Source organism: Ostrea edulis, chromosome 7, assembly GCF_947568905.1.
Source record: "Ostrea edulis chromosome 7, xbOstEdul1.1, whole genome shotgun sequence".
Classification (NCBI taxonomy): Eukaryota; Metazoa; Mollusca; class Bivalvia; order Ostreida; family Ostreidae; genus Ostrea; species Ostrea edulis.
This window is the reverse complement of record NC_079170.1, coordinates 8,144,717-8,170,429: the sequence shown is the minus strand read 5'-3', so window position 1 is coordinate 8,170,429 and position 25,713 is coordinate 8,144,717. Positions and strand designations below refer to the sequence as shown.

General features: G+C 33.3%; 1 protein-coding gene across 1 annotated transcript; it reads right to left on the bottom strand.

The window, feature by feature from the left end:
• Positions 1 to 25,713, bottom strand: LOC130047774 (fibrinogen C domain-containing protein 1-like). Its single transcript, XM_056143194.1, has 7 exons — positions 25,367 to 25,713; positions 19,860 to 19,950; positions 19,488 to 19,658; positions 8,565 to 8,701; positions 6,413 to 6,509; positions 2,553 to 2,714; positions 1 to 1,103 (listed from the first exon to the last, which is right to left on the bottom strand). The coding sequence occupies exons 1-7, from the start codon at positions 25,682 to 25,684 to the stop codon at positions 847 to 849; spliced, it is 1,233 nt and encodes a 410-aa protein (XP_055999169.1). The 5' UTR covers positions 25,685 to 25,713; the 3' UTR covers positions 1 to 846.

Below are 25,713 nucleotides of genomic sequence, written 5' to 3'. Positions count from 1 at the left end.
ACATTTTATTTAAGAAACTATTCAAAGATATACTTTTTACAATATGAACAAGCATTCATCATGCCAATTAAGAACATACATCTGTGCCAAAACATTCATGTGCTGATTAAAGGCAAAAATAACTAACATTGATCAATCTCACAAGAAATATAAAATAAAGAATTTATCAAACAGGGACCTCTGGACATACCAGAGGTGGAATCAGGTGGCTAGGAGAAGTAAGCACCCCCTGTCGACCGGTAATACCAGCCGTAAGCTTTATGTCTTGATCAGGTAAACGGAGTAATCCGAAGTCAAAATCAGTGTCGCAAGAACAGCCTAACAATCGGTGGAAAGCACTTCAAACAGCATTTAACCCAATGATAGGTTACACGGACAATCTAGATCATTATACATGTAACGACCATAGAATGTACAAAATGCTGACTTTAAACAAGATTCTAGAAATCCCTATGACATCATCTTGTTTGTCAGTGCTCTGTCTCGATTGAAAAACAGATCATAAGGAGAACAAGCTCTTGCGTATCGAATCAGTCGAGAGATAAAAACACCAGATATCAAAAGTAATAAAGATCATATAGAACATACAATATGTTGATCATTTGTCAGGGTTTAATAATCGATTATTTTCACAAGTAAATGGAATACAATCATTCTACATAAAATGTTACTATTCACTACTCAAGAAACTATTAAATTGTTCAAATGTCCGACAATTTCAGTCATATTTATGAACTGTCCGTTACTATTCTCTCTTTATCATATATAGATATCTGATGTAAAATAAGTATATCCAGAACATGGTTCAGTCGACTGATCAATGCAGATATCAAGGACATGAATTAGTTATTGATGTTGATTCTTGGTTCTAATCTGCATTGATGTCCCCTTTAATGCTGTAAAAGATTTCCAACCATACCAGCACGGGTATTTTTTACCAGACACAGCAGCCTCCGTGTACTGCCCGTTCAGGTTGGAGTTAGCACATTTCCTGTACCACCAGGCTCCGTGTCTGTCTACCGCGCAGTTATTACTGCTCCAGCCGTCATTGTCCTCATCATGGGTAGTGAACTTATGTCCATTGTGGTACTTCAAACTGTCTCCTGCAACAGAGTATTGATAACTGTTATAAACATCAACTGTCTCCTACAACAGAGTATTGATAACTGTTATAAACCTCAATTGTCTCCTATAACAGAGTATTGATAACTGTCATAAGCATCAACTGTCTCCTACAACAGAGTATTGATAATTTTTATAAACATAAACTGTCTCCTACAACAGAGTATTGATAACTGTTATTGATATCAACTGTCTCCTATAACAGAGTATTGATAACTGTTATTAATATCAACTGTCTCCTATAACAGAGTATTGATAACTGTTATTAATATCAACTGTCTCCTACAACAGAGTATTGATAACTGTTATTAATATCAACTGTCTCCTACAACAGAGTATTGATAACTGTTATTAATATCAACTGTCTCCTACAACAGAGTATTGATAACTGTTATCAACATCAACTGTCTCCTATAACAGAGTATTGGTAACTGTTATAAACATCAACTGTCTCCTATAACAGAGTATTGATAACTGTTATTAATATCAACTGTCTCCTATAACAGAGTATTGATAACTGTTATTAATATCAACTGTCTCCTACAACAGAGTATTGATAACTGTTATTAATATCAACTGTCTCCTACAACAGAGTATTGATAACTGTTATTAATATCAACTGTCTCCTACAACAGAGTATTGATAACTGTTATCAACATCAACTGTCTCCTATAACAGAGTATTGATAACTGTTATAAACATCAACTGTCTCCTACAACAGAGTATTGATAATTTTTATAAACATCAACTGTCTCCTACAACAGAGTATTGATAACTTTTATAAACATCAACTGTCTCCTACAACACAGTATTGATAACTGTTATAAACATCAACTGTCTCCTATAACAGAGTATTGATAACTGTTATTAATATCAACTGTCTCCTATAACAGAGTATTGATAACTGTTCTACACATGGAAGGTGACAATGAATTGAAATTTTTAACATTACATTTTGATAATATTTATCAGTCCAGTCACTATACTGTTTTACTAATTGTAACGGAAAGTGAGCCTTGTATCCTGAACAGGTAAACTGAGTAGTCCACAGTCAAAATCAGTGTGTAAAGAACGGCCTAACAGTTGGTATGAAACACATCCGATAGCATGTTGACTCAATGATAGGTTGTATTGGCAAACTAAATCCTTATAACGACCATCAAATTTACAAAATGTTGACTTTAATCGATACTGTTGAGATCTCTGTAATATCAACTTGATTGTCAGTAGCCTGCATTATATAACAAAAATTCAATAAGAATCTCGCAATACAATGGGTCCTAAAGATTATTCATTGACTGATAGGGTCCATGGGCAGCTTGCATTTTTGGATGTTACATGTATGTAAGTTTATTCTGTATGATATTTTGTGAGTAATCCGAATGTGTTTCGTTCCGTGATGAGCTAGAATATATGTAACACATTCATACCCGCCGTTCCTGAATATCCTGATACTGTAAGCTGGTATTTACTGCTTTCGTCTTCAACTTGAAATGTAGAGTACAGGGCGTACGCTTTCTCGTCATCAAAACTCAACAGATCCACTCGTAGTTCCTGATTTGTCTTTGTTAAATAGTGAATTGCTTCATTCCCTGTTTATCAAGAAATAAAAACGAATGATAGGCTATAGAGACATGCAAAATAAACTTTTTACAGAAATGGATTTTTTTCTTCTTAACTCTTAGTGCTTGGATTCCGAGCTTATACAAAGTACAATGTGTATAATCAAGGGTTGATGATTCGTTAATAACACCTCAATGCAAGCAAACGTCATTTGAAAATATTTACTGATGTTAAACATTAAGTGGTTACTACGAAACAATTTTACTATTTCCAAAGTAAAATATATGTCTTACATCGGAACTCTACCAGGAAGAAAACGAATGCATACCTACTGATGAAAGGTGAAGGTAACGAACAGTAACCAATTCTATAGCTCCTAAAATCAATACAAAATAGACAGTTGGGGAAACATGGACCCCTCGACACACCAGAGGTGGGATCAGGTGTCTGGTAGGAGGAAGCATACCCTATTGACCGGTCACACCCGTCGTGAGCCCTATATCTTGATCAGGTAAACGGAGCTATCCGCAGTCAAAATCAATGTGCCAAGAACGCCCTAACAATCGGTATGAAACACGTCAAACAGTATTTTACCCAATGATGGGTTGTATTGGCAAACTAGGTCGTTATAACGACCATGAAATTTGAGAAATGCCGACTTTAATCGAGACTGTTGAAACCCCTGTACCATCAACTTGTTTGTCAGTAGCTTGCCTTGATTTAAAAACTGATCATACGCAGAACAAGCACTTGTGTATCGAATCAGTTGAGATATATAAACACCATCTGTAGGTGATAATGGAACATTGCTACATAAATATGGGCAGTTAACGATGGAGAAGCTGAAATTATCTCTTTTGTCATAAAGTTGTGTTGTCAGTTTGTTGTTAATGTCTATTTTCAATAAAATATCTAAGTATGAACCAGAAGTGGACGACTCTGTGGTGTCTTTATTTCGAACTCCCTGGAATATATCGAATCAACTTATCAATGAAAGTTATTATTGTTGATAGACAAAACGCCGTCGATATATCTAAATATATTTAAGTCGAATTGAAGGCCACAGCAAGTTAGTTGTTTCTCACGTATAAGTTTTTTAATAAATTCTGCTTCATGAGAATATAAAAACAAGTCAGCTAACAAAGAAGCACATTTCGTGCCCATGGTAATTCCAACAGGTTGTTGGAAGACCTGATCACCAAAGACCACGAAGGTATTGTCAATGGGGAAATCTAGCTTAATTTTTATTTCAACTTCAGAGTACTTGTGCGTGAAATTAGAGTGGTTTTTAACAAAGTAATGATTTTGCATGATTGATCACTAGATGAAAGGTGAATATAACGAACCGTGATCAATCTCACAAGTCCTACAAGCAATACAAAATAGATAGTTGGGCAAATACGGACCCCCAGATACTCCAGAGGTGGGACCAGGTGCCTAGGAGGAGTAAGCACCCCCTGTCGACCGGTCACACCCGATGTGATCCCTATATCCTGATCAGGTAAACGGAGTTATCCGTAGTCAAAATTAGTGTGCCAAGAACGGTCTAACAATCGGTATGAAATATACGAGACAGCATTTGAACCAATAATAGGCTGTGTTGACGAACAAGATTGTTATAACGACCATAGGTATAGGAATATTTCCGTTTTCCATTTTTATTGAAGAAACAATTGTCTATGATGTCAAAAAGTCTAGTATTTAATTCATCGTGAGGATTGGTCATGTAAAGCATACAAAAGTCATAGGTTTTGATATTATTGATTTGGGAAAAGTTTTGCGATTACAAGGTTACTAAACGTTCTTTAAAACTTTTTTAAAATCCACATTTGATTAAGACCACTTCTGGCATATGTAGTCGCACAGTTAGTTTAAAGTTTCTTTTTCAAAGATGTTAATATTTTCGTAAGGAGTAAAGATTGGACCTGGTAGAGCACTTACTTGATACAGCAATGTATCTTTGTAAGGATTTTTTATTTTGTTTAGGAATTCAGTATAGGTATGGAAACTCATATTCATTCGACTCATTGACTGGTATATTAAACGTGTCTAAAACTGAAACATGGTTTAGAAGAATTTCATCTTTTCAAAGGGCAGTTGGAGTATAAATATGATTACCGGAAGTGGAATTTATGCCAATTTCGTTTAAAATACAGTTGTAATAATGAGCTTTACAAACACAGACAATGTTGTTACAAGCTTCGTCATTTGGAACCGAAACATATTCCTCATGTACATGTAACATATCTAATTCTTTTATCACTTCTGGTTTACTAATCACAGAAGGATAGATGGTACTAACTTTTTTTAAAAAATATATCTAATGCGGGATTTTAATATCCTTTCATGCATTTAATAACCTAATCTGACAATGTATTAACTTAGTTCTTCTTTTTCATATTTATTCCATCGTCTGGCATAATCCTCGACAGAATTCATAATACAGATGAAGTTCTGTCGCCAATTGAAAGACCGAGGTTTTCTTTATTTAGGACCTTTTAGAATAAGTGATTTGAGGTCCTCATTTTCAACTATAACAACATCACCCGTAATGACATATCCAGCTGGACTATAGTTGAAATAAGTTGAAAAACAAGAACACGTAGATGGATTAAGTATAAGATGGTCTATATCTAGGCACTGCAAAGTTTATTTATAATCAAAAAGTTTGGATGCAATAGTAGAAGTATATTTGTAGGAAATACAGGGTGTAGACTTAAACTTGAAATAAGTTGGAATACACGACTGAACCCTTTTATGACGACGAATGTTGCTTATATCAATAGGTTTAAATATGATGTTTGTTCATCTGAGCTCAAAGCTCAAGGGGGCTTTTCTGATCACATGTTCTTCGTCTGCCTGTAAATTACAGTGTATCTATTTTTGACTCCTCCGTCAGAACCCCAGGGCCAATTCCAACATGTATATAGTAAAGAATCATTGGGTAATGGTGGTTCCAAATCATAATTGGAGATAAAATAGTGTGCCCTTTCCAACGGGGGTAAGAAAGAAATTGTGAAAATATGGTGACATCCTTTAATTTTTCCTGAATCTCTAGACCAGAAAAAAAAATAACCGTACGTGCAATCTTCTTTGAAGAGTGTAGATTGAATATTGTACAAATTATGACTCCCAGGGGATGGGTGGGGCCATAATAGGCATCAAACTTTTAAATGGATATATGGAGGAACATCTTTTAAATTGTATTTCTCATATCCCTTAATTAGTCATATCAATATGCAAATATCCCCAGGAGATGTAGATTAACGTTTTTGATCTAATCATGGACGGGGGTAAGGTGGGCAACAATATGGAATCAACATTTGATACTGGTATACACATTCATAAACTTTGAACATGCATGCTGTAACAGTAACACGTCATGATTATTCATATTGTATACTTATTGTACAGTCAACTTGGTTCAAATTGTGGTTTCAGTATGCTGATTTCGACAACAATAGGGAATAGTGGTTTTGCATGGGAATATATACTTTAAACCCTTTAAAATAGAAAATATAACGAATATTGATAAATATCTTTAATCCCTATACACAATTTATGATATGACAAACACGGACCATGGATACGCGAGAGGCGGGATCTCTTTAATTTACTTATTGACCATGTTAACATGGTTGGCGACATTGACAAAATGATATATTAATGTCAAACTGTTCCTACCTCAATCATTCTACATGTAACATTAACATCAAAGTAATCCTACCAAGCCAGTAGTTTTTGGATGGGTCTCCAAATCCTTCCTTGTAATCTGCCCAATTCCTATAAAAATCTGTAGAACCATCCTGTCGTTTTTGGATAACCTGCAAAACATATGACCCACAGATTTGAACTTGATTCACAAACCCCAAAAAATGGCCCTTGAATTATGTAAAGGTAAATGTTTAAAATGAATATTGTGATCATAAATATGCATAGAATTTAGGGTATAACACATGTTAGACTTTATAAATAGGACCACAGCTTAATATTTTTACAAGATGTTATTTGCAATTTTATATAGAATAAGATTGTAAGAAAGTACGAAATGTGCGATGTGAATATTTTTATTGAAACGTTATTTTGCCATCTTGGGATATTTTGTGGTAAATTTTGCGGTAATACACAACTTGATAGAATTGCATGATATATGCCATTGCTGGGGACTGGACTTGACGACCAATATACGACAGCGTTTCAAATATGCTTATTCTCGTGTGTTAATTCAACTTCATTGAATGTGGTAAATCAACATTGGACATTGCTTTATGGACAATGATTAGGCCCACTGTATGTTAATATATATCCATTGATCAATGTCTTTTACTGTCCACCTTTGTATATAAATTGTAAAATCGTTGAGTCGAGTATAATTTATTTTGTTGGACTTAAACAGGTGCTTCCGACCGATAACAACGTTATGTTTAACTGTATAATTCAACACTATTTGAATACATTGTGTTTAATGTACAATTCGGAGATGTCCGTTATAGAACCGTGCGGTTTAATACAAACAATTTTCCCATCTAAGTACACTTTTCCACAAAGTTTATTTCTGAAAGAACCTTCGTTTTGAAGGTTAATTACTGTATAAGTGGTTATTTACGCTGAGGGTACACGTCTTTCCACGGCCAACATTACGAGTGGGACGAAAATGCGCAGTAACTGAATATAATATATATTACATCAAACATTTTAATTATACACATGGGGGAAATTTACGCACTTATTATGTGACCATGTTTTTGTGTAAAGCCCCCCTCCCCTGCGTAAACAAAATCCACTTTTATAGAACCTGTTTTTTAAAACAAGCTTATTACATATATTCTTAAACTTGCATTTAATTCAGTATTTGTGTATACAATCATGTTCGCAAAAAAGAAACAGTTGTGTTTTCTCATATTTACTATGTTAACTTCACTTTTACTATTTTTTCTATGTATTTATTGCACTCTATTTTTGTTTATATTGTTTGAAGTGATGAAGAGTAATTATTTTAATAAGATAAAGCACTATATAAGGACTTATGCACTGATTATGTGACCGTGTTATTTGTGTAAAGCCCCCCCCCCCCCAGCCCCCCCGCGTAAACTCCACTTTTACAGAACCTGGCTTTTTAAAAAAACAAACTTAATACATATATTCTTAAACTTAGATTATATAAATATTAAGTTGTGGTCCTATTTATAAAGTCTAATATGTTTTATACCATACATACCTATGCATATCTATAGGAGTTATGGGATTGATCACTGTTCGTTATCTTCACCTTGAATAAGCACTATATAAATGTTTAATAGTAATAAAATACAATGCAATGATAATAACAATAAATAAAATGATAATTTAAATTTTCATTTTTTAATGCAAGGTGACGATAACGAACAGTGATCAATCTCATAACTCCTATGAAATAAGTTGACCACTCTACAATGATGTCTGCTACCGCCATGTGTGACCTCTCCAACTATTGCATTTATAATGGATGTAAAACTTATACGGTACCAATTTTGATTCACCAGATGCGCATTTCGACAAATAATGTCTCCTCAGTGATGCTCAAGCCGAAATATTGGAAATCCAAAATAACAATAAAGTTGTAAGAGCTGAGAGGAAAACTAGAGTGCCGAAAACTGGAGCCAAATTCGTCCAAGGATAGAGCTATGCATGAGGGAGATATAAACCATCGATTCAGGTTATTTTACTATTCTTAGAATTATCTAATCTTTATCTGTTTTAACGTTGTTATTGAGCTGGAAATTTCTGATGCACAACTCAGATCCTTGATATATTTAACAAAGACTACAGCGGATTCCAACGTTAGTTTCACACTCCATAGAAGTCCGTGCAGTTTTTGTTTCTGATTTCTATGTACTCACCGTCCAGCCTCCTCCATCTGTAGTCATGTCACAGTACACTTTCTTTTTCTGATCATCGAGAATTATCGAATACACCCCATCTTTTCCTTTCACGCTGGGGTCACTTTGTAAAATCTCCATACAGCTCTTATGCCGCTCTGGAAGAAAGACATTATCACCTATTCATTGTTACCAATGATATACATTTGTAGCACTGGTCAATACACATGCAGTTTTTTGTATAACATCAGAATATGAAGGTTTTCCAAGGTTCGCTAGGCACGTAACATCGTTATTCAAACGCAAGGACCACCGAGAGAAGACGTTCACATTAAAATCGCCTGCAAATTCTTGACAAGGAGACATAGATTATACAAAACAAAAAGTATCTCTATCCAACTTATTTCAAACCTTCCAAAGAAATAAGGCAGCACAGATACAAGGGTACAATTTATAGGTTTAAACTACCATACCGTATTCATAACCTATTCAGTTCATTCTGTACTTCTACTTACTATATATATATATATATATATATATATATATATATATATATATATATATAAGCACAAAAACCCAATAACACCCTACTTTCTTAAAGTGTCGGATCTGAGAAGATACAAGGCCAGTAAAGAAATTTATAAAAGCACTGAAAAGGCCACGACACTGTTGGTTATTTAAAACTCAAATTTTCGACGCAACCCGCGTCTTTATCAAGAGACATATAATACATAAACAAATAACACGAAAAAAACGACAAGTATCAATAATCTACATTGGTAACAAGAGTGAGACACTTTTGTACTGAGTGATAAAAATGGTGGTGGTTTCGTTGTAAATCGTGTTTACTGACGGCGGTGTAGAGAGTTTGTACCATGGTCGGGTCGGGATGAAAATAGAATTATTCTTGAAAATTACAGAAATCAGATAAATTTGGAGGGAAAACTTCCAAAGCAATGCGATTATTGAATAAAATGGTGAGAAGATAATTGATAATATGGAGTGATTAAGTTCAAAACAATATTTGGTAGTCCGTACCATTGATGATTCGGATATGGTAAACTGCTGACAACGAAAAATAATATGATTGCCAGAAGAACACGAGTAAACAACAATGTCAATCAAAAGACACAGATCTAGCATTAGAATCTGTAATCCAAGAGGTGAATGGGAGATAAGTCTAAGGAAAAGATATGGTATTATATTTCAAGCTAATATATTTTTCAAGGTCAGACAAATTAAAGCCGCATTCTAGAAATTCTGATATCGCAACATAAAGAGCTATGCGAATCCGAACTTATGTTAATTTAGAATAATGTTTTACCATAGTTTAGAGGTCTCAAGATGATATATTAATGATATACTAGTCTTCAAGGTCAATATATTTTTTTCTTAATATCACCCCCGCGTCCTTATTTTAAAAAAAAAGACAACAAAAGCCGCACTGTCGAGACTAGAATATGAAAGTGAGAGAGAGGGAGAGTGAGAGCTATATAAATTCATAATTGTAGTGATTCCTTATGATGTTCTAACATAATTAGGAAGCATTGAAGGTCAAACAATAATCACAATTTTGGGAATATTCGTTATGGCTAAATTAAGGAACTCAAGGTCAGAGCCTTGAAACGAGGGAAACGAATTGTATTTATATTGATCATACAAAATAAGATATCTTATCGGAAGAATTATGGGAAATACGGATCCCTGGATATACTAGATTCGGGATCAGGTGCATAGGAAGTGTACGCATCCCCTGTCGACCGGTCACATCCACCGTGAACCTTGGTCGTGTCAAACCTAACATGGAAGGTTAGGGAGTTCCTGCTCCTTCGTTAAAATCATCAATGAAGAAATGAACAAGAAAACATCTCCGAATATCACACCGGTTCTTCATTGTTATCGAATCCTATTAACCCTTTTTCTACCGGTGTTGTAGAGTGACCCTTCCCCCATAATGAGACCCCCCCCCCCGGAAGCCTGGCTCTAGAGTGAGCCTTCCCCCTGGGGGAAGGCTCACTCTAGAGCAGGAGAACCCCCGGGGAAGGCTCACTCTAGAGCCAGACTTTCCCGTGGGAAGACCTACTCTATCACTAGTTGTAGAGTCAGACTACCACCCATAGCAGGACTTCCCCCTCCATTTATTCCTGGTAAACTACTATCACTTTAAAGAGATTGTTTAGACACCAGGACCTTTTTCAGCAGGGCATTAAATGATTTTGCTTAAGCCGTTCATCAAACCCAAGAGAAGGAAACGGTGAATAAAATACATTGAAATTGATAAGCCATTTTGTTTGACCCATAGACCTTGAACTTTGACCCACACAATACCTATGCCGTGGTTAGTTTTAGAAGTTTAAAAAATGAAATGAGGAAATGTCGAATTTATGTTTCTTCTCATCTGCGTACAAATATCGGTTATGCTTTTAAAAGTGTACAACTTCAGGTAGAGAGGTAGGTAAGTTAGTAGGTAGGGTACTTTTGAAATAAGACAATAATAGCTCAAAAAGTTCTTTGTACCAACCACATCCTTTACATCATTAAAGTATTGAATGTTTCATTTTGCAAAACTAAGTCATTCAAGTTCTCAATGCCTCTGTCAACCCAATTTGTATTAAAATTCGATTATTTAACATTGACAAAGTTTCTTATTTCTAAATTCAAATAATCTGTAACAGAAAGAGGGCTTTCTTTAACTCTTGATAGAGCTTTAAACACATCTTTCCAAAACACATTGTCAATATGATTTACAAATTCATTAAGTTTTCTTTGGATAGCTGAAAAATGAAATCCACATTTCTAAGATTTAAAATACAATGCAACATATGTTGCCATATACCCTCATTATCAGCAAGGTACCTTTTGACCCATTTCAGCTTAATATAAGATATATAAGATGCCAAATGTACCATATTTAGTCCCCCTTCATCATAATTACCCACAATTGTATTTCTTTTCAATTTTTCTATCTTGTATCCACAAATAAATTAAAAAAAATATTTTATTCAACTCTTCCAGTACTTGTTTATGTGGGTCAGGCAATGCTGAAAATAAGTGTATGAACTTTGGGAGTGCTAAAGTTTTGATAATTATGATTTTACCTATCGGAGTTAAATCTCGTTTAGTCCACAAACCTAGCAATTTTTAATGACATGTCTTCCAGATGTTTTGTAAATACTATTTCGAGGAGCTTAAAATTACTATTTCCCCATTTGATTTTCAGATCATTACACAAAGTTTCCGCCGAACCTGATTTGCTCCCCAACCAAATTGCTTGTGATTTTGAAATATTTAAATGTAGTCCAGAAATCATTTTAAACATATCAATAACTCTCATAGATTCTCTAAGTGATTTTCCACTGCCATCTAACGTTAAAAAGAGTCGTCTGCATACTGGCCTAATTTCTTTTATTTTCCAGCCACAGTTACACCCTTAATATTTCGATTTTCTTTAAGTGCTTTTGCCAACAATTATACTGTAATAATAAAGATATATGATGCCAATGGATTTCCTTGTCTACAGCCTCGTTCAAGACTGAAGAATTTATATAAGTTTCCATTGTTAATTATACAACTGGTACTAGAGGTGTATATAGTAAGAAACCATTTTACAATAGATTTCCCAAAAATTGAAGGACATGAGTGCCTTTACAATAAAATCCCATTCCAATGAATCAAACGCTTTTTCAAAATCTAATGATAATAACAATCCTGGCTGATTTTCCTTTCTTAGATAGTCAATCAAATCCTACAAAAAACGAGTGTTTTCACCAATAAACCGTCCCTTTATACAACCCTTCTGAGAGTCACCTATGATACTTGTTAGTACTTTCTTTAAACGATTTGCTTTGACACTAAAACCAATTTTGTAATCAGCATTAATAATGATATTGGTCGCCAATTTTTTTTTATATAGCGTCTATCTTTTTCTTCTTTGGGAGTGCAAGTTATTACACCTTGGGATTGAAATTAAAAGACAAATTGCTGATTTTAAAAACAATGCAAAGTACATCATGAATTGTTGAGTCCAAATCAGCGTATTGTACAGAAAATGAACTCTAGTTCTTATGTTAAATTTTCATATCAAGTTTTGAGGGAAAAGAAGTTCATACCCCAACAACTCAAAAGAGAGAAGGGGGAAGCTTATCTCAGTGAAACTATTTCAGAAAAATGTTGGGAATTTCATTATATGAATGCATCTTTATGCACAAAAGAAACAAAATTAATTTATTTTTAATACCGTATTCTTATGTGTTACATGTATATACACGTAGCTACAAACTCTTTCCTTCGCAAACTTAAACTTGTAGATAATGACTTGTGTTCATTTTGCTGATGTTGTTGATGACTGGGTGTATGTATCTGCCTTCTGGAGAGATTTTGTGAAATTGTACAATGCATTTGTCAAAGGTTATAAAATCACAAAAAGAAGTGTGTTACTAGACAATATTGATGGAAGTTGTTTGGAAAATGTTCTTCTTTTGTTAGCAAAAAACACATTTATTGCTCCAGATCACGGGACTCAAAACCCAAATTGTCAGATGCAATTAATTTGTTTAAATACTATAGAAATTTAGAAAAATATTGTCAAAATGAATTTCATAGCAAATCCAAAATGCTTGGTAAATGGGCATTGTATGATAATATAATGGACAAGTAGTTTGTTGAAAATCATAATACATTGATATGAAAAATAAAATAATTACCTTTATCTTTGAATGTGTATGTGTATATATGTATGTTTGTGTGTGTATATATATTTATGTGTGTGTATGTATATATTATACATGTATATATCATATATAAAAGTTACTGTTATTGTTGATACAGAAGGTGCACAGAGTAATTGCATGTATGAATGAGCGAGTGAAGATTACATTTTGAATGTTTGTATGTATAAATGTGTTGAAAATACAAAAATAAAACTTTTTTTTAAAGTAGGTAGATAGATAGGTATAGGTAGATAGGTAGAGAGGTAGATAGTAAGTAATTCCCTACCCGATAAACTAAAATGTATTTCATAGTTTGCATAGGAGGGGATGAAAACGGGGGTGTCCCTCTAGAGCGAGACTTCAAGAGAGTGTTATGGCTCTAGAGTGAGTCTTCCCCCTGGGGGTAAGGATTATTCTATAGCACGTCTGCTGGGGGGAGACTCACTCTAGAGCGAGACTACCGGGGGAAGGCTCACTCTAGAGCCAGACGTATGTGGGGAAGGCTCACTCTAGAGTTAGACTTCCGTGGGGAAGGCTCACTCTAGAGCCAGACTTCCGCAGGGGGGAAGGCTCACTCTAGAGCCAGACTTCCGCGGGGGGAAGGCTGGTTCTGGGGGAAGTGTTGCTCTAGAGTGAACCTTTCCCCTGGGGGAAGTCTCACTCTAGAACCAGACTTCCGGGGCAAGTCTCACTAGGGGGGGGGGGGGGGAAGTCTGGCTCTATAACACCGGCACTTTTTAATTTTTAAAGACTAAATGACAATATTTCAAAATTCGATTTTAATCTGTATGTGACCTGATTCAAGGGTAGGCATATGACATATAATTTTGTTAGGAATTTGACAGGGAACATTTTTTTTTTACAAAGTTCGTCATAGTATCCCATGACCTCAAAGAGGTATTTGGGGTCAAAGGTCATACAAGTGCATGTTTTTCAATCTTTTTTCTCTGAATATATATATTACAACCCCTCTTACTAGATCAGAGTCAAAAATAGGAAATTCTAAATGAATGAGCTGATGCGTCTTTTAAAATATTACAAAAAACACCACAATCAATTCAATAAATTTTATTGACAAATAAATAGTTTTGGTTGCTAAGTAAGAACACTTAGAATCCAATTTTGACCATAATTTGCCTTTCTGCATGCATTCGACACAATTTGAACATATTTACATAGCCTGCTGATCAGCAAATTCCCAATTATTTGGAAAATATAGCCTTATGACAGATCGTATTGATCTTCAAAGGTTTTTTTTAGCAAAAATTACGATCAACATGATGACGAGAATTAAGTCGAAGGTCACCGAGTCCGAAAGTCATATCATACATGCATTTAAATTACATGTGAATAGGTTTTGTTTTAGCAATTCGGTGTTCTCTCAATATGTTTCAATGAATAGAATAAACATTGCAACATCAATACAAATATCTTTTTACTGTTAAAATAAAACAATTCAAATTATTTGTATCAAATATATTTGGTTGCTAAGCAACAACACCACAGCGATTGCTATCAAAATATAATATACCTTTTCCCTCCCTAATTACAATGTATATGAATATTCAAGTACTTACATTCTATCACTAAATATAAATGTACTTGCATCATATGTAACAAAAACATACTTTTCATACTCAACTTTTTAAAACCGCGTGTGTTTGATTACACAAGTCATTTAACATATATTGATACAAAAATGAACACGCAATACAATATTCAAGATATTGAGAACTACAGACTTTAAAATATCAGCTTTATTTTCTTCAAACACGTAGACAAAATAACCATGTATTCTCTCAAAAATAATGCCTAAAGAAAAATAAAAAAACACAGCATATAAAAGAATTTATACAAATCAAATACGCAATGCCTGAAAAATGAGAATAAGCACAATTTCAGTGTTTTCATTTCATCAGAATTCAGATACTATAAACTACAGAAAAGAATTGCTAGTCAAGAATTAAATGGCTCAGATACAAAAATGGAAAAACAAATCACGCAATTTACAGTTTTCTAATTTTACCTGATGATTCATCACATTTTCTAACAGTCTCTCCATCTTTACAATTTCTCTCATTTGTGAGCCAAAGAACTTAACATGATTGACAAAAAATAGAAGTCTTGTAACTAGGCAACTTTTTCTTTCGTACAATTGCTTCAGCATTACAATATGTACAATATTTTCTTTTGTCTGCAAATCCCGGTAAACATTTACCAACAGTGTCTGAATCGAAAGATTTGTCATTCGAACCCATAAGTGAATATGCTAATGACTCTCGGAATTCAAGTTGTTCACAGTTTGAATTAAAGTTAGGAAAATTATTTTCATGAGCATTTCTAAATTCTTGAAACAGTATAAATGAATTCACAATCATGATGTCTTGTAAATGAAAAACCGGAACCTTCCACCAATGGTACTGTGACCTTATATAAGAAGAGATGTTTTAGATTTCATGTTACGCTGACAATGAGTGGTAGCAGATCCCTGGTGTAAAGGCGACATGAAAGTTACAACTTTATAATCTTTCCATTGAACAAAAACAAAATGTTCTATTTGAAACCATCTAAACTCACCTCTTTTGGCAACTTTCCCCCCACATTTTAACATCTCTTAGTTCTTCCGGTATGGAAATACTATTACATTTAAGAACTCCAATAAAATAAAGTTTTCTATATAGCAAATATTCCCCAAGAGGCAATGAAGTATATAAACAACCAATATACAATCTGTAACCTTGATCTGGAAGAGATTCACACAGTTTAATTGTTACATTGTCCGCAAGACCTTTAGTTTTATCTGCAAACTTAGTATTTTTTTATCCATGTAAACAACAAATCATATGTGTATCCAGACAGATTACATGCCACAACCCACAACTTAATGCCAAATTGTACCGGCTTGTCTTTAATAAACTGTCGTATACCAGAAAACTTGTGCTTTGAAGCCACTATCCTCTAATCTACTGCTATGTCCTGATGGGGCTGGTACAACTCCTTAGATTTCTTTTGGACATGGTCAAGTAGGATCTGAACACGGGTCAGTTTCTCTGCTGTTTACACATAAGTCAGACATGAAAACTTGTGTCATATAAAAAAAAAACTGAAACAAAAACCTATAAGTGAAAATCAAATGGGACAGGGTCCAATGTAAAAAGTTGAAATAACAAAACATTTTACATTTACTGTAGATATATTTTGTGTATAAGATGCAAACTTTTCTTGCTTAAATCATCAGTAATTCATGAAATCAAGTAGTCATAGATAAAAGCTGCTGTAATATGATTGTCATCTTCCACACCAAAATAAAAAGAAGTTAACCTTTGTCACTGGGTATTCTTGTAGAGGAAACATGTACAAGATGATCCCTAAAAATCTGAAAAAGAAGCTCACTCTTATACCATATTCAAATCAATCAATAAATTTTCCAACTTTAAACAAAAATAACTATAAAATGATAAACTTAAAATATAAAGCCTGTACAAGCTTTGTTATTTCCAAAATGCACACCTGTCATGATTGTTTAATGTGAAGCTATTCTCATTAAATTGATGCATACAAGATTTTCAGAATTAAAACAATATACCAGCAAGGTGAAGATAACGAACAATGGTCAGTTTCATAACTCGTATCAGCAATATACAAATATTGCATGTATTTGAGGGTAACATTAAAAATTTTCACTCTGAGAAAACCATTGTCAACCGAGACGTACCCGTGGTTGACAATGGTTTCTCGAGGGGTGAAAATTTCAATGTTACCCTCAAATACATGCAATATTTGTTTTATTATACTGAATATATTTTATGTTTATTGGAAAGCAGAAAAACTTAAGTCTGTTGATATTTGATCAATCATTGTCGTGCGATATTTTGTATTTCTATGCGGGTACTCGCGTTTATTACAAACGCTCAAACAACGTCGTCTAGCAATCTACGGCGAACCGTACGCGCATAAATTTGACGCATGTGATAATTTTTTTTATAATATCACCCGTTGTCAAGTACTGTTACCCGTTGCTAGATATTATCACCTTGGGTCGCGTGTTTTCTGTTCTCAGAGGGTAACAATATGTGTTTTCAAATGCTTCTCGACCAATCAGGTTCAAGTATTTTACATGAAAGTATAATAATACAAAATAGAGAGTTTGGCAAACACGGACCCCTGGATCAGGTGAACGGAGTTATTTGTAGTCAAAAGCAGTGTGCCAAGAATTAATACATTTTTTGCAATATCGTTCAAGATTTTAACTACAGGTTCCCACAGAAGACTGCGTTGCCAAAAACCTAATATATATATATATATATATATATATATATATATATATATATATATATATATAATACAATATATACAATTTATAATATGCAGAAAGCATGTTTTGACTCAAGTTTTTTGCATAAAGGCTAGGCATGAAATAATTTTTCTGTATTTAATTTGAATTCAATATATTTAAATTTCCAATTCATCATAGAACATATTGCAAGAAATTCCATTTGCACAAAGCCTAATGCATAGTTATTAGTTTATCCTCCAACAAAGGACATTACAAGCCCCGTTAATATTTCCTTTATATTTGCCACTAAGATATGAGTTAAACAAAATACATTGAATTCTTTGTTGTTCAAGGATATTCACGACATAAGCCACAGTGCTCAATCACAGCAGCATAATCCCTAGACCTGGGACCACTAATTTCACAATTTAGCTTGTGTAAAAAAGATTAATGTTAAATAGAGTTATTAAATTTGACATCTTTTAAGACCCCCCCCTCTCGTAATAGCTTTTTAAATTCAAAGGCTTGATATACCGGTACATGGTAATTCCTGAAATTTGCCAGAACCTCTGAATATGTGAGACAGACTCTTGTGGAAAAGTAAAAATGCATCTCTCAGACAAGTTTTAAAAAACAAGCATCGGTACTCTCTCTCTCTCTCTCTCTCTCTCTCTCTCTCTCTCTCTCTCTCTCTGGGGGAGGGGGGTATGAATTGTACACATCCATGTTCATTCAGCTGCTATCATGATTTCGCTACCAATATCTTTATGTAACTATTTGATATGTGAACATTTTCATTCACGAATTTTGAGTTCAGTTTATCATTATGTACGTACACTATTTACAAAGCGCACTAACACTGAAAACAAGTTTACTCACATGTTATCAATAATGAACGCTGGATCATTTTCATCGTCGTCCAGTACATCTTGCAACAACAAATCTAATGCATCTTCCTCGTTTGATGATATGCAGTCGTTTTCCATTGGTCAACTTTCGTCTTTAATAAACTGTTTAAATTTTTTGCGTGCGTTTGTTTATATGTTGATATCACCGTCATACAAAGAAAAATCCGTTTAGTATCACTTTTCCGGGACTACTTTCCCCTTCTATTTGATTGCGTAGAAATACATGTTATAAGCAATCAAATTCGAATTATTTCTTTTATTTTTCTTTAAATTCAAAATTGGTATTCTGATTATTTTTTATTACATACATGAATATGTTTGATAACATTCACGGCAAAACAACAACAAAAACATTTTTGTAAGTACTACACGGTACACATGTAATGTCGCCAATAATTTCAGGCAAACGGGATTTTTTTTTCGCTCAAGAATGTCAAAATCAAACTATCGTATTTATAAAACTATGCAACATAAGTTGATCAAATAAAAAACATCCAAATGAAAAATGTATGTAGTTTTATCAACCAGCATTACTTGTGCCAATTTGACTCTATAAGTAATTGAAAATGTCCAGTTTAATAAGAAATATCAAAATTTCTACCTTAAGAACTGTTATGTGCAAGAAATATTTTTTTTCCAATTTAGTAAGAAGAAGAATTTAAATATTTTTTTATATTTCTAAGAGTCTAAGCTTGATGTTTTTCAAATATGTAAAACTTTTAGATATCCAAGGAAAAATCATCTCATTGTACAAAATATGGAAGTTGTGTAAGATCGTGGTTACGTTTACACAAGATATACATATTCGCTTTGATGGTAAAAAAACTGGCCTTTACAATAAATTGTAAGGAAAATTTTCAAATCATCTAAAACTATAATAAATGTCCTGAACATGGGTATGTAACATTGATGCATATCTTATATCTTTAACTGCACAACGATTACTTAAAGTTTTGTTTTCCTGTATTTACGCGCTATCGTTCATATTGAACGATGGGGTAGAAAAAGGGTTAAGCAATGTAATAAAAGTTCTTGTATTAAAAAAAAATACCGCATTTCAACTTTGTTGTCCACTGTCCGTGTTGTGTGCAAACAAACATCCGTGAACCAGACTGAATGTAATTTTGATAACAGTCAAGTGTCATGAATCTTTGAATTCCAATCCCATCCCATCTGCCGACGCTGCTCAAATTCACTCCCTCCTGGGATGGAATGCCACAATCTGGTAACAATGAAAATACTGTAAAATATGTGTTTTGAGTTGGTCTATATTTCATGGTTAGCAATTGTATTCCGTTGTCATCTTTTAAATATTTCACTTTAATTTGTATGTTCTTGGATATTGGCAGTCAGGGTTACTCACGCTCACAGTGGAAAGTAACGAGAAAAAAAAAATGTTTGAATGGAGAGTATAATTTATTACCTGATAAAACACATTCAAACTTGGCCACTGGTAAGGGTTTGCATTTTTCATTGATGGAACAATTGGATGCCGAACAAAAAGACACCATACCCTGTAACAGGAACAGAACAGATGTAAAAATTCTGTGTATAACTGTAGTGTAGATATCTGTCTATAACTGTAGTGTAGATATCTGTCTATAACTGTAGTGTAGATATCTGTCTATAACTGTAGTGTAGATATCTGTCTATAACTGTAGTGTAGATATCTGTCTATAACTGTAAAGTCGATATCTGTATATAACTGTAGTTTGGATATTTGTCTATAGCTATAGTGTATATATCTGTCTATAACTGTAGTGTAGATATATGTCTATTACTGTAGTGCGTCTGTCTATAACTATAGTGTAGATATATGTTTATAAATATAGTGTGGATGTCTGTGTATAACTGTAGTGTAGATATCTGTCTATATATGTAGTGTAGATATATGTCTATAATGGTAGTGTAGATATCTGTCTATAGCTGTAGTGTAGATATATGTATATAACTGTAATGTAAATATCTGTGTATAACTGTAGTGTATATATGTATCTATAAATGTAGTGTAGATATTAGGCTTGCTCAAGTCTCTATGTTTTATAATCAGTGCTCTCTTTAATACTTTTGATAATGCCAAACCTGGTGACATTAAGTATGGAAGAGAGCAGAGAAACACAGTAAAATTTGGATGAAATTGATAGTGTAATACAAACAACATAGATACTTGAGCAAGTCTATGTAGATATCTGTCTATAACTTTAATATGGATATCTGTTTATAACTGTAATGTGGATACCTATTTATAAATGTAGTGTGGGTATCTGTCGTCTATAACTGTAGTTTAGATATCTGTCTATAACTGCAGTGTGGATATCTGTCGTCTATAACTGTAGTGTGGATATCTGTCTATAACTGTAGTGTGGATATCTGTCTATAACTGTAGTGTAGATATCTGTCGTCTATAACTGTAGTGTAGATGTCTGTGTATAACTGTAGTGTACATATCTGTCTATAACTGTAGCGTGGATACCTGTCTAAAACTGTAGTGTAGATATTTGTATATAACTGTAATGTGGATATCTGTTTATAACTCTAGCGTAGATATCTGTGTATAACTGTAGTGTGAGTATCTGTCTATAACTGTAGTGTAGATATCTGTCTATAACTGTAGTGTAGATATCTGTCTATAACTGTAGTGTGAATATCTGTCTATAACTGTAGTTTAGATATCTGTCTATAACTGTAGTGTAGATATCTGTCTATAACTGTAGTGTAGATGTCTGTGTATAACTGTAGCGTAGATATCTGTCTATAACTGTAGTGTGGATATCTGTTCATAACTATAATGTGGATATCTGTCTATAACTGTGGTGTAGATATCTGTCTATAACTGCAGTCTAGATATATACAGGATATTCATATGGCGTGTTTTGATATTTGGTTTATCCAAAGATTTGATATGGTGTATTTATTCGCGAAGATTGCCGATATCACCATATCAGTGAGCAATATTTTAAAATACACCATATCAGGGTTATAAGAATGCTCAATAATCTACAATGAAAAGTGAGCGTGTTTGTACATTTGGATTTTATTTACTTAGTTTTTATGGATCTGAGGGAAATCCTGAGCCACTTTAAATAGGCCTAGGCTAGTAAATAAAGCTTTTGAGATGAGTTACAATCAATATGCTCAAGAAGAAAAGAGACTGTGAATACTTGGTACCGCAGCATGTTGAGGTTCTATCGATTATGCTTGTCCAGTAGACGGTCGATTCCTTGTCGATGATAATATTTTTTCTTATCGTAGTTTTTGAGTAGTTATTGACCGAGTTGGCATTTTTATGGCCGGTGTCTTGCATGATATGTCAGTGGGGGCAACATAATGTTTATTTTGCTATTAAATAAAATCTAAAAAAAGAAAACCAGTAGTGTGGATATCTGTCTTTAAGTATGATGTAGATATCTGTAAATAACTGTAGTGTAGATATCTGTCTATAACTGTAGTGTAGATAACTGTCTATAACTGTAGTGTAGATATCTGTTTATAACTGTAGTGTAGATATCTGTTTATAACTGTAGTGTAGATATCTGTCTATAACTGTAGTGTTGATATCTGTCTATAACTGTAGTGTAGATATCTGTTTAAAACTGTAGTGTAGATATCTGTCTATAACTGTAGTGTAGATATCTGTCTATAACTGTAGCGTAGATATCTGTATATAACTATAGTGTAGATATCTGTTTATAACTGTAGTGTAGATATCTGTCTATAACTGTAGTGTAGATATCTGTCTATAACTGTAGTGTAGATATCTGTCTATAACTGTTGTGTAGATATCTGTTTATAACTGTAGTGTAGATATCTGTCTATAACTGTAATGTTGATATCTGTCTATAACTGTAGTGTAGATATCTGTCTATAACTGTAGTGTAGATATCTGTCTATAACTCTAGTGCAGATATCTGTCTATAGCTGTAGTGTAGATATCTGTATATAACTGTAGTGTAGATATCTGTGTATAACTCTAGTATGGATATCTCTTTATAACTGTAGTGTAGATATCTGTGTATATATGTAGTGTAGATATCTGTGTATATATGTTGTGTAGATATCTGTCTATAACGGTAGTGTAGATATCTGTATATAACTGTAGTGTAGATATCTGTCTATATATGTAGTGTAGATATCTGTGTATAACTCTAGTATGGATATCTCTTTATAACTGTAGTGTAGATATCAGTATATAACTCTAGTGTAGATATCTGTCTATAACTGTAGTGTAGATATCTCTCTATATATGTATTGTAGATATATATGTATAACTCTTGTATGCATATCTGTTTATAACTGTTGTGTGTGTATGTATATATGAATGACTGTGTATAACTGTAGTGTGGATATCTGTCGTCTATAACTGTAGTGTGGATATCTGTCTATAATTGTATTGTAGATATCTGTGTATAACTATAATGTAGATATCTGTCTATAACTGTAGTATAAATAGTGTGGATATCTGTTTATAACTTTGATGTGGATATCTGTTCATAACTATAATGTGGATATCTGTCTATAACTGTAGTGTGAATATCTGTCTATAATTGTAATGTAGATATCTGTCTATAACTGTAGTGTCGATATATGTCTATAACTGTAGTGTAGATATCTGTCTATAACTGTAGTGTAGATATCTGTCTATAACTGTAGTGTAGGTGTCTCTCTTTAACTGTAGTGTAGATATCTGTCTGTAACTGTAGTGTAGATATCTGTCTATAACTGTGGTGTGGATATCTGTCTATAACTGTAGTGTTGATATCTGTCTGTAACTGTAGCGTAGATGGGTGCGGACAATACTTGTTTAATACTTGTTTAAAGTGACACTGCTCAGAAAATATCGCTTGTTTTACAGGCTATCAGCGGACATATACATAATGCATTATTCTTTACTAAATCTGAATGTATCGGGTAGTTCTTTGTTTTTCATCCTTGTACAAAACTCCAAATTACACAGAGCATTTTTATCAACTAGTAAATCTAAATAATCGCAATATGCATTATAATTGAACTTTTAATAAATCTATTTACAGTTATAAAGATATTAAAGGTCTTCATATTTGTCCATGTACTTATTTCAACAAATATAATAGCAAAAACTAAATAAAATGTTAAAATTAATTGTCATTGTTAACTTATGAAATACGATGCTACCTGCCTGAAATGTACGACATTTTATCTCATATTTAAAACTGTGATATCGTCATATCAATCCAGTGCTGGTTCCTTGGTTATTCAACGGATTGAAATTGAGGCTTAAAAAGTATTAGAATTAAGGATACATAGCGAATTGAATATCCTTGACATGGATTACAGAAGTGAATTACTTAAGAGAATAAATAAACATGCTCCGGTCCTTGATTTCCCAACCTTCACGCTTTTTCTTTATATATTTTTTTCACGTATGTAATACTTACTATTTTGTTTGGACCATCTGAGCTTTTATTTGGTATATGTAAAACTTATACGGTACCAATTTTGATGTACCAGATGCGCATTTCGACAAATAATGTCTCTTCAGTGATGCTCAACCGAAATGTTTGAAATCCGAAATAACTATGACGTTTTAGATCTAAATATAGCCAAAAACAGCGTGCCAAACAAGTGGAGCCAAATTCGTCCAAGGATAAGAGCTATGCATGAGGGAGATAATCCTTAATTTTTAAATGAATTTCTAAATTTTATAAGAGCAATTAAATATACATCCGTATTTTCAAGCTAGTAACGAAGTACTTAGCTACTGGGCTGTATATCGTCATAAAGCGGCGAAACGAATTTAGATCAATGTTTGATTAATGCATTAATACAAGTAACAGAAAATTTTTTATTGCGTTTTAAATTCTGTAGTCTTTATCATAAACATCAATGTTAGTTATTTTCAAATTTTCATTCGTTTCCAGCGTTAAGATAAGACGTGTTAATAATTTAACATAAAACAGATTTATTATTTATTAACTCACCTATATGAAGTTTCCCCAATACATTACATGTACGGAAATGATGAAATTAACGATCAATAATTAATGTCATATTAATGAAGATAACGCACAGCAGTATATATATATATATATATATATATATATATATATATATATATATATAATTTCTTTTCGCAATGATCGGTAAAAGTATAGATAAAAAGTGAAAAACATACATGAAGACGTTTAGTAAAGCTTTAGCACGTTCAAATCTTTAAAGATTTGAAATGAAAGCGCTAAAGCTTTACTAAACCTTTGTTTATTCCGTTTTTTATTAATTTCTCTTGTCAGTGTCTTTGTAAAAGCTATGTATACAACCTTGTCATCATTATTGTACATATTGTATCTTTTTTATCTTGCACATACCAAAAGTCGGCTGTGTTTTTATTTCCTTTTTTCTTCTCATGTAATAATTCATGGCGTTGTACCATGACGTCATAATGATCTTCGTTAAAGCATCAATACAATTCGTCACGTTTAACGTCATAGTTAAATTTAATGTGTAACTAAGCAATAATGTCATAACTCTTGAAAATTGAAAATGAAACCGGTTGAGCAAAGTATTGACATATTTGTGACTTTATATTAAAATGGAAAAAAAAAAAAGAAAAAATATTTTGCAAGTAAATAATCCGATTTAGACTTGCTTTGTTTTTATCTATGAAAACTAGTGATTTCATGATTCCACCATACTGTTGGACCGCCATATACCGTAGTGATTATTCTAACTAAAGTCTACGCCGGCTCAATATTTTGATCGTAAATATTACCTGAACAGTTTCGATGTTTGATAACGTATGTATAAAGTCAGTGTTTGAATTTCAGGGCATGAATTTCGCAAGATTTAAACCACAGTAAAAGCATCAAAAGATATCAAGGAGAAATGAAGATTTTGGCCTGCTAACAAAACAGTAGCTACCTTGAACCTGGTCAACAAATATGAAATTATACTCACAATATCCCAATCTTCCTTTTCACTGTAGGTCCAACCCGGACTTTCCACAAATCTGTCACGGGCTGAAAATCTGTTTTCATAGTTTATTTCACAGAAATTTGCTCCTTTGTAATAACTCACTGATTTACATCGTGTTGTTTTCAAACACTCCTCAGCACAGTCTAAAATACTGAACTCCACAAAAGAGGTTATTGTCTTTCTATCCAGTCTGTATCCATATTGTAACTTTGAGTAACTTTCTTGGAAACGGGCATCGCAATACAAAATGACATTCATCACAAGCACCAGAGTCTGCTTCCTTGTCATTTTAGCAGTCATTGTGTAAGTTTGTACAATATCTTAGAAAG

Excerpts from the sequence above, each read along its gene's own strand:
- LOC130047774 (XM_056143194.1), bottom strand. The coding sequence starts at position 25,684 with ATGACTGCTAAAATGACAAGGAAGCAGACTCTGGTGCTTGTGATGAAT. Across the intron at positions 6,510-8,564 it reads CAGATGGAGGAGGCTGGACG|GTTATCCAAAAACGACAGGA; the intron begins GTGAGTACATAG and ends TATGTTTTGCAG. Across the intron at positions 2,715-6,412 it reads ATCCAAAAACTACTGGCTTG|GGAATGAAGCAATTCACTAT; the intron begins GTAGGATTACTT and ends CTTGATAAACAG.